This window comes from Kryptolebias marmoratus, linkage group LG3 (genome assembly GCF_001649575.2).
Source record: "Kryptolebias marmoratus isolate JLee-2015 linkage group LG3, ASM164957v2, whole genome shotgun sequence".
Taxonomy (NCBI): Eukaryota; Metazoa; Chordata; class Actinopteri; order Cyprinodontiformes; family Rivulidae; genus Kryptolebias; species Kryptolebias marmoratus.
In genome coordinates, this window is record NC_051432.1 from 3,787,357 (window position 1) to 3,798,207 (window position 10,851).

The 10,851-nt window shown below is 38.4% G+C and overlaps 1 protein-coding gene across 5 annotated transcripts in view; it reads left to right on the forward strand.

The window, feature by feature from the left end:
• ttc26 (tetratricopeptide repeat domain 26) overlaps window positions 1-10,851 on the forward strand; it is a 22,521-nt gene that overhangs the window by 6,956 nt on the left and 4,714 nt on the right. For all 5 annotated transcript variants that reach the window (XR_005233010.1, XM_037974928.1, XM_037974929.1 and 2 more), the window contains 9 exons: window positions 2,266-2,437; window positions 2,736-2,810; window positions 2,907-3,009; window positions 5,823-5,878; window positions 7,519-7,572; window positions 7,666-7,729; window positions 7,834-7,922; window positions 8,151-8,234; window positions 8,317-8,386. Coding sequence is in view for 4 of the 5 variants with exons in the window: in XM_037974928.1 (XP_037830856.1) it covers window positions 2,266-2,437; window positions 2,736-2,810; window positions 2,907-3,009; window positions 5,823-5,878; window positions 7,519-7,572; window positions 7,666-7,729; window positions 7,834-7,922; window positions 8,151-8,234; window positions 8,317-8,386 (767 nt within the window). In the remaining variant the exon portion in view is untranslated. The remainder of the gene's footprint in view (window positions 1-2,265; window positions 2,438-2,735; window positions 2,811-2,906; window positions 3,010-5,822; window positions 5,879-7,518; window positions 7,573-7,665; window positions 7,730-7,833; window positions 7,923-8,150; window positions 8,235-8,316; window positions 8,387-10,851) is intronic.

Genomic DNA, 10,851 nt, shown 5'->3' on the forward strand with positions numbered 1-10,851 from the left:
TATATATATATATATATATATATATATATATATATATATATTAAATTATTGTATCTGAAAACTTCTGAGAATCAACCGACTGAATTGTTAACTTATTTCATCTACAGTAATTTGTTTTGCCACAAATCCATCTAAGCCAACAAACAACAATCATTTTTTACCATCTATGGAATTATACCCTCAAAAAACAACTTGTTGAACAAACATAAACAAAAAAAAAAAAATCCTAACATTTCTTTAGCTTTCTTTTAAGATAAACTGATTCTCTTGTAATAACTTGAGATATTTTTGTTGTTTTGGTTGATTCAAATTATTTTACTCTAACTTGGTCTGATTCTTTTCAAATGGGTGGATCTACCAAGAGTTGCTGAATCCGTCCTAAAGGATTCTGTTGACCGAACTCATTTATGTTCTGGTAAAACCACGGCCATTGTTGCTTTTCCGTGCAGGCTCACAGAGAGCAGATGTCCGTCTCCACGGTCACTGGGTAAGAGGTGGGGTACGCTATGGTCGGGTTGTCAGTTCATCACAGGTCTGTAACAGACTGGAGACTTTCTAAGTGACCCTCGGTCACAGAGTCACATAGAGACAAACAACCTCTCATACTCTCACTCACACCTAGAGACAAAGAGTTGCCTAATAACTTAACATGTTTTTGGTCTATGGGAGGAAACCAGGAAACATAGAAAAACCCCACACCTGAACAGGAAGACCAAGTAAACTCTACACAGAAAGGCCCAAACCGGGTTCTGAACTGTGATTTTTTTGCTGTGAGGCAACAGCTCTGACCGCTGCCGCACCGTGCCGCCCATTGGTGACCCCACAGAACTGATAAATTCAGAGAGACATCAATATGTCTGGAAAGGTGCTAAATGTCAGTTTTATCTTCATCGAACAAGTCACTGGTATAAATGTTAGATTTACATGCCACCAACAAAATGAATTATTTAATAAACCTAAACTCAATATGTTTGCGTTTTGGATCCCGGTGTGTTCCCAGGCCAGAGAGGAAATACAGTAGAATCCCTCCAGTGAGTTCTGGGTCTGTCCCAGCATCTCCGCCTTGTAGGGAGGCATCTTAATCCTCACCCTAACTCCAAGGCTGAGCCCAGCAACCTTGTGGAGGAAGCTCATTTCAGCCATTTGTATTAAGGGTCCCGTTCTTTTGGTCACGACCTATAAAACATGAGCACAGGTGAGGGTTAGAATGGAGACGGACCGGTGAGTCGAGAGTCTTTCTTTGTCTTTCAGCTTCAATCTTCACCACAACAGACTCAAGCAACACCTTTATCACTGCAGACAAGTCAATCTGTCGATCCATCTCCCAGCCTATCCCTCCATCATGCATGAAAAAGACTCAGATACTTAAATTTCTTTGCTTGAGGCAAAGACTCACACCAACACCCAACTTTGGAATACTATCCTACTTCTCAGAGAAAGGTTTTTACTGTCATCATTTGTTGACTGAAGCTGAAGAGTTACACTGGGTAAGCCCAGATAAACCAGCACTGGGCACTGTCGGGGTTTGGTGGAGAGTGAGGCGAACCCAGTGTGCAGACTCATCCTGAGAGCTTCAGGAAAAAAACTAATTTATTTAGATAAACAAAACCAAAAGACTGACAAGGCAGCAAACCAAAACTAAGTACAAAACACAAACAAAATCCAAGGCTGCAAAAAACCACGAGGATAACCAGACAACAAACAAAAGTGACAACAGAGGGAAATGACCAGGTTTAAAGACTGAAGGTGATTAGAAGTAGGCACAGGGGAGTGATGACTAACTCGGGGCAGGTGTAGATGGGTGTGGCAGGCAAACAAGAGACTGGCTGAGGACAAGTGAATGATGACAGGAACACAAGCAGCAAAAACTATACAAAGACAAAACCAAACATGAGGACAACTAAATGACAAAATAAAAGAAACAATAAACCCAAACTGAACAGAGGATAACCAGAATAATGAAAAAACAATAACCCTGAAAACAAAAAGAAAACCCAAATCTTGACAGTCACCATCATGTGGCACAACTCCACTTTTTACCGTTTTATTAGACAGATGTGACAGTTCCAGTCACATTTTGTTGACCTTGATAGTCATACACTCATTTTGTAAAAAATAAAGTTGGAAAAAAGCCTTAATTCTTTTTTTTCCGACATTAGAATGTTGTTAAAGAGAACATTCATGAAATTGATACTTTTTATATAAACTAGAAGGTGAAATGAGTCCCAAAGGCAGTTTTCACTCCGCCGCTGCTTGTCCTCGCAGAGATTACCTGGCACTGAAGGTGTACGTGGCTCTGTGTTACTACAAGCTGGACTACTACGACGTGTCCCAGGAGGTGTTGGCCGTGTACCTGAAGAACATCCCTGATTCAACCACCGCTCTAAACCTCAAGGCCTGCAACCACTACAGGCTTTACAACGGCAAGGCAGCTGAGGTACTCGGTGCCATGTTCTTGGTTGTTTTGATCGCGTTCTTATATTTGAAACAGTTTGTCTGTGATGTAGAGATAACTGCAAGAACTGGATGTTTGGTAACTTTGAATTACACAACCTTATATTCCTTATCCATAGACAGTATTTCTTTTTATCACCAGCCTTCTTCATGTGCCATATACTAAAATATTATCACAAATACTATAATAACGCTCATAATTACAGCTTAATGAAAGCTTGTCTTCAATGTGTCTAACTTGATGGTATGTTGTATTTGTGTGGGAACTTTCTCTGTCTCAGGCTGAGTTGAAGAACTTAATTGACATCTCTTCCTGCTCCTTTGAGTTTGCGAAGGAGCTTATTCGACACAACCTGGTAAGCTCCTCCCGATCTCCAGCTGTGAGAGTGTAGGTATGTGCGTATGGAAACAGCAGGGCCTCACATCCTGAACTCCCTCGCTGTGCTCTGCAGGTGGTGTTTCGTGGTGGGGAGGGGGCGTTGCAGGTGCTGCCTCCTCTGATCGATGTGATCCCTGAAGCTAGACTCAACCTGGTCATTTACTATCTGAGACAGGGTGTGTGCACACATCACAACAGATTTGAATGAATATGCAACACAGTGTATCAAATGTCTCTAAAGAGTCTGCAAATGATGTAAGTTACTGTGATGTTAAAATGGGACAAACGTTAGAACCTTTCCTTTATTATTTAGAATATTTTGGCCATTTTGAAGTGGGGTTCTGTAGAAAGTTTATGGACAAATAATCTTACCTGTTGTAGACAGCTTCTTGAATAATCTCAGTTTATTTCTGACAGCACTAAACACAGCTAAGTCTAAAATAAGTTAATGCCATCTTAAAACATCTCCAATCTCCAAAACATTGTAGTGATTAACACAAATGCTGTTTTCATAAACATTTACACTTCCATCAGTGTACATTACAATACATAATATACTCATTTATGCCCCGCTCCAAACAGCTGGATGACACCTCACAGCTGGATGAAAACAGACAGGATACAAAAATAAAATGAACTGACAATTATTTACCTTAGTTTGTTTAATGAGTTCAATTACTTGATTTAATTATACTTATATTGTAATTCTATTGTATCTTTTTGAATTTCTGTATGGGATTAATAAAGTATCTGTCTGTTTTTTCTATCTATCTATCTATCTATCTATCTATCTATCTATCTATCTATCTATCTATCTATCTATCTATCTATCTATCTATCTATCTATCTATCTATCTATCTATCTATCTATCTATCTATCTATCTATCTATCTATCTATCTATCTATCTATCTATCTATCTATCTATTGTTGTTTACAAGGAATTCTGTATTTGCAAATAGTAGTGGTTACCTGTAATACTTCTGGAGCATCTTGGGTTATTTTCTGGCATGAATTTTAAATATTTTCCACCACAATAATAATTGTGTAATGCAAAACTGACATTGATGTAAAGGTTTAAACCAGGGGTGGCCAATCCTGGTCCACTATCCTGCATGTTTTCCTTGTTTCTCTGCTCCAACACAGCTGATTCAGTGGTTATATCACCTCTTCATGTTCTGCAGAAGTCTGTTAATCAGCCATTGATTCAAATCAGGTGTGTTGGAGCAGAGAAACAAGGAAAACATGCAGGATGGCGGCCCTCGAGGACCAGGGTTGGCCACCCCTGGTTTAAATTATAGTGTTTGCATAAAGGACTTACTTGCAGTCATTTTTAGATTACATCAGTCTGGGACATTACGGCCATTTTGAAGTAGGTTTTATGGAAAAGTTTTAAAAAATTAATATTTTACCTTTTGTAGATACATTTTTGGATGATGTCAGTCAAAAGAAATAGAGTAAATAACAGGCAGTCCAAACGCAACTGAGACTAAAGTGGACTTTGCCGTCTTAAAGCAACATCAGTGTTTAAGTGTTTATAGTTGTTCATGCAGACACTATTATTGAAACCTTTTCATTGTTGTCAGTTTTGCATTTCACGGTTATTTTGGCAGAAATTGAATGATATTCCTTATAGAAATACTCCAGCCTGTACCCGAGGTGCTACAGCTTGCTGTTACTGCTGATATTTGTGCTTACAAATAACCATAAAAGTCTATCCAGCAGATAGGTTTTATCAAACAACATTTGCTGTGAAAATTTAGAGCTTGGAGTTGTTTTAAGATGGCAGCAATCCTCTTTGGTCTTAGCTGTGCTTTGATTAGCTGCTGGCCCTTTTCCACAGAATCCCACTTCAAAATGGCCAAAATATCCCTTTAAATTTCAGCCTAAAGAATGGAGGCAAAACAAGCAGTTCAGGGGAGCGCAGAAAATGAACACTTACAAGCGTCTGGTTGCATGAATGTGCGCACTCAGAATCAAAGTGATCAGAATAAATTTCATACTTATTAACATTGCAGGGAAAAATGTTTCATCGTCTCCAAAGATGATTGAGGTTAAATTTTTCTAGCCCCGATTCCAAAAATGTGTTTGGAACAAAGGCAGCGCTGCTTGTCACCAAAATAAAGCCATGATAACGCTAATGATCTGTTGGCAGCTTTGTGTTTTGGTTTTTAGCGTTTTTTTTGTCAGCTTCAGCTGAGGCCTTAATTAGGGTGCAGGGATTCATAATTAATTTTGAAGACTGTTAGGAAGGTGAAGAAGAATTTTAGCTTTCATCATAACAATCTGCTGAAGCATACAGTCACATCAACAGTGGATGGACCCGAATAAAATCAGCTTTCTGGACCGGCCCAGTCAAAGCCCAGACCAGAACTTATTTTCAACTTTGTTTAATGATCTGAAGGCAGCTGGGGTCATTTAGGCGATGAAGATCATTTTTGAAGGGAAGAATGTAAAATCTTGTCAAATTAGATCCAAAAAGTTAAAAAGAAAGGAAATAATGGCTTTGTAGTTTATTTGTCCACCTTTTCTTAACTTTAAAAACATGAGGCTTTAAAAGGATGGTTAGAGGAAGTTATAATTCCTTTCCTTTGTGTTTAAAAGAACTTGAACAGTTTTTATTGTGGCTGCTACTTTGGAGCCTTTCTAAGCCAACATGATGATTTCACGTTTTGATGTGTTAATTATTCTCACTCAGAAAGACAGAATGCTTGATAAAACCATTAGATATCAGTTTAAGAAAACAATTTTCCCCCCACAAACTATTTTTCAATCAAGAGACTAGAGTTGGGATGCACATTTTTTTTCCTGTTCCAAAAACCTCCCATTATCAAAGCCTGGACATCTACAGATCTTCAATACTAGCAGAGCTCAAAGGTTTATGTCTGCCTATAAATAACAAAATGTTTAAATAATTTAATACTCTGATGTATTGTTTGTTTACTTGATGTCTCCTTCATGACTGACATGTTCTTATTTTGCATTTCCAGATGATGTCCAGGAAGCTTACAACCTTATCCAAGATCTGGTTCCCTCAACACCTCAGGTGGCAATACAGTACATTTTATTGTTATCTCCTCCAATTTCTTCTTTCTACTTGTCTGCATTCATGACAACACACACCTTTATTACAGCCTGGAAAGATTCATCTATATATATATATATATATATATATATATATATATATATATATATATATATATATATTCAGCCCCTCTAAAGTCAGTACTGTACACTGTAAAGCCAGGTTTCACAGCAGATACAGCAGCAGTCATGTTTGTGTCCACAAGCTCAGTCCATCTTGTCTCTGGAGTTTTTGTCTGTTCTTCAGGACCAAACTGCTGCAGCTCCTTCAGGTTGGATGGTGCTGCTTGTGTCCAGGAAACTTTAAATCAAACCAGAGACTCTCAGTTGGACTGAGGTCTGGGCTTTGACTGAACCCCTCCAGGACCTTTACCTGGTTCTCCTTAAACCAGTGGAGTGTTGCTTCAGCAGAGAGTTTAGAGTCACTGACCTGCTGGAAGGTGGACCTTAGTCCCAGAGCTCTTTAACACTCAAACACAGTCCTCTCAAGAATTTCTCTGTATTTTGCTGCATCTGTCTTTCTTTCAACTCTAAGGGAATGGTGTTCTTCAGACAAAGGCTTTTTCCTGCCACTCGTCCACTCGTCCAGCTCTGTGCAGCCTCTAGTTGTCCTGTAGACAGATCCTCCCACCTCTGCAGAAGAGCTGCAGCTCCATCAGGGTTATCTTTGGTGTCCTGGATGTTTCACTCGGTCTGTGAGTTTTGGAGGATGATCCTCTCCTGGCAGCTTTGCTGTGTTTGCATCAGTTTTCTATTTCCTAGAAACAGATTTAAAAGAGCTCCATGGGATGTTCAGGGTTCTGGGATATTTTATTTATAACCCAACTCTGATCTGTAGTTCTCCACAACTTTGTCTCTGACCTGTGTGGAGAGTTCCTTGGTCTTCATGCTGTCTCTTGTAGCTTTTACTGCTTGGAGGAGTTGACCTGGTGATGGTCCTGGGGCTGTCAGAGGAGGTGTTTATACACTGAGATCATTTGACACTAAGATTATTCACAGCTGGATCTTAGTTAACTAATTCTGTGGTTTCTGAAGGCAAATGATGTCTGAAAGCAAAGAGGGTGAATACAGCAGGCATGACTTTATAGATCTATATTTTCTGGAACTAAAAGAAACATAAGTTTTCCAATTTAACTTCATTTATTTGGAGTATTTTGTCTGGATCCATTACTTATAATTAAATTGAAAATCCATTTCAACTCTTTGTTGTAAAACAACAAAAGAGAAAGAATAACAAGGGTGAATACTTTTGTTACCCACTTTTGATTGAAAATATTGCATACATTTTACATAATGTATTTGAATATTATATGGTTATTATCTTCTGTGGTAAAGAAAATATCCAATTAAGTCCACTGAATAAATGATTGAGCCGCTTTATTAAGTAAAGACAAATATTTTCTTCTTCCTACACTGACAGTTCTGAAAAATATTTATCTTTTGTCAAACAAGTTATTTTATTTTTTTAAAGCCCTTTAATGTCTCATAAACATGGAAACATAAATTTGTTTCTCTGTTATATATATTTTTAAAGTGTTTGATGTACCGTTCAAGTGTACCGTCGGTCAAACGATCCCCTCTGATTACTGATTGCTCTTACAGGAGTACATTTTAAAAGGAGTGGTAAACGCTGCTCTCGGACAGGAAATTGGATCAGTGAGTATTTCTGTTGAACCTTTGCGTGCCGGTACACAGACGACAGCTTCGAGTGTGAAAACAAATGTGTGTTTCTGTGCTTTTATCTCTCAGAGGAAACACTTGAAAAGTGCTCGGGAGTTCTTTCAGCTGGTCGGTGGCTCGGCGAGCGAATGCGGTACGCTGGAGAAAATTGCTTTTATTCTTGTTCTTGAAAGCCAGAATGTGTGAGAATTTAAGCACAAGGTTTTTTTTTTTTTTTTTTTTTTTTTTTACTTTCAGACACTATTCCTGGCAGACAGTGCATGGCTTCCTGCTTCTTCCTTTTAAGACAATTTGAAGATGTTCTCATTTATCTCAACTCTGTCAAGGTTAGTGAAGTACCAGTGTTACTATTGATGTTGGGGGTAAAACAAAAAAAGGCTCTGGTTCTGAAGTGCTTCAGATGAAAGGTGGTGCTTTCAGTACTTTTATTCAGGTGTGTTTTTCTTTCTACCTTACAATTACCAACAAAAAGCTAACATTTTGTAGGTGCTTTACTCCTCGATGTGTGGGCACTTCTAACGTTTTGTATATAAACTGAGCTTTTCTTTTTGCAGAATTACTTCTACAACGATGATACGTTTAACTTTAACTACGCTCAGGCTAAAGCGGCGCTGGGCAACTACAACGAAGCAGAGGAGGTAAAAGTCTGAACACCTGCCTGTCACAGGTCGTATCTCGTTCAAGGTTTTGTTTTACTCATTTCCTTTTGTCATTTTGTAGATTTTTCTGCTGATTCAGAGCGAAAAAATCAAGAATGACTACGTTTACCTCAGCTGGCTGGCACGATGCTGTACGTATAACAGCTGCACTTTTAATAGTGGAGTTGACGGTAACTAATATTTCAGTAATTTTAAACTAAAGCAAAAAATGTGAACCCAAGAATCAGTGTTTAATAGTAAACACATTTCAAAAATCAGTCAGAGCATTGTTTTAAACCAAAACTGAAGAAAATGGAAATAAAAGGTCAGTAAATCTAAGAAAACAGAGTAAAGGGAAAAGCACATTGTCCTTTTTAGCTGTGGCTCAAACAGAAGGATAAACAATTTTTGTACCAAATAATCAGTAAAATCTTAAAGCCACAATAGTTGTCAAAATAGATAATTTTTCTGTTTTTGATTTGAATTTGAACCATTTTTACATTATAAAATGAGTGTTTGGGGGTTAATGTAACTCAAACTCATCTTGGTTTTTTGTAAAAGTTGCGTTAGAAAATGGAAATTATTGCTTTACAACTAAACTTGGCAATCAGTTCTGGAAATTCTCCCGATTGAGTTCCGAATGTGTCGGCACAGCTCATTTGCAGATGATCTTAGTGTCAGCTTTGGCTCTGACGCTCTCCACCGCTTGATTTTCTCCCCCCTGAAATGACTCCGCTTCTGTCGACTCTCGTCCTCACACCTTTTAGTCACCGTTTCTTTTCAGAAGAAGACACAAGAACTAATTTGCTTTCGACTTGCCATCTCTTATTCCCTCTGACTCCGTTTACATCCCGGGATTTTTTCACCGACTCGATATTTGTCAAGACAGTCTGAAGTGTGCTCGTCATCGTTCATATGTAAACAAACGACTCGTAATTGTTGGCAACAAAACACGACTCTGCTGAGTTTGCTAATTTTTTACAAATTATGCGGTTGAACTTGCGTATTTAGTGGGTATTTTTATCTTAGATGTTACACATGTTCAACTAATTCTAATCAACATTGAAAAATTGCATATTTTGACAGCTGTTATGACTTTAAACACGATCCCAGACGCAGCAAGACACCAGCAGTAGAAAAGGAGATGAGGGATTGTTAGGAGTAGAAAATTTGCAATTATCAAAACAAGACCAAAAATAATCATTTATCCTTCAGCAACTTGGCTGCTGGTTTTGGCCTCTAAAGGTAGATAATAAAAAGTATTCAGGAGTCGCTTTCTGATGAGATTAATGCACAAAGAACACACTCAGAGGCTGCTCTCTGGTATCTGAGAGGCATTTATTACTCATTTATTTACAGACATTTCAATAAACCCGGTTATGAAATGGATTTGATGTAGAAGAAGGAGCATTGAAATTATTTGTGATCTCATAGAGCTGAGTGTCAGAGTAACTCTGCTAATAAACACACATCAAATTCTTTAACCATTAGTTGGTTAGAAGAATCAGTGAGCCAGAAGTGGTTTTATGGATGGTGCATGTGTGATAGACCATTCAGCCGTTCAGGTACAACCCACAGCAGCAGTGTGACCGTGGAACCAGACTCAAGCTCTTCACTGATGTAGAATAAAAGAGACATTGTCAAAGAAGCAGCAGAGAATCAATAATTCAACCTTAATTATGTTTGCACAATTAACATTTGCGTGCATCAGCTCTCTCTTCTTGTTGTTGCTTTCCGTCGTAGTCGCTTCTAACCATTGCACCCCACTTTTCAAACAAAGGGTTGGGGGGTTTTTTGTGCATTTTGAACAGAAAGCATCAAATGGCATCTTAAATGAACCCTTGTATGTCAGTGCACACAGAGGCTGTAGAGGAAATACTGATGAAGAAAGATCACAACAACCATGGCAGTAGCTGTCATCTCCGGGTGGAGATTTAGACTGTAGCTAAAGCAGACATCTGTGTCGAGTTTGGCTGGTAGGACACCTCACTATGTGTCTGATCGAGGGGGGAGGTGTGTGTTCCAGGCACACACACACACAGCTTCTTTATTACAGGGGTCTGCAACCTGTGACTCTTTGGTCCCACGGCTGCAGCTAACATGGATTATAATACTTAAATTTATAACCTCGACAGGAAAACAATAGAAATATATGGCAAGTCATGCTGATAACGTCGAGAATTAGAAGTAACAACTTATCTTTGATAAAACACTGAACAAAGTCTGAAGTAAATGAAGATCTCTGCCTTTTACGAGAGGAAATTTATCAAATAAAAATTAAATATCCAACAAATTGCCCTAATTTTTTATCTTCACTTCGTTTAAATGCTTTATTATTTTAAAGTGGGATACTTGTATTAATTTCTCACAAAAAACAGAAAAAAACTTGCATGTGCCTATATACAGTATTTCAGTGTTTAGATTTTATCAAAGGGCGTTTAAACAAGAAAATTTAGCTTCTTTCATGCGTTTACTGTTCTTTTTCTAACTTCGCTCGGTGTTTCACTATGGGGAATCGCCTCAGCGTGACCAACTACGGAAGCTCCAATGACATCACGTCTGTCTGTGACAGACAGGTTGAGCCGTGACCGTGGCTCCACCCACCATCCAATATCAC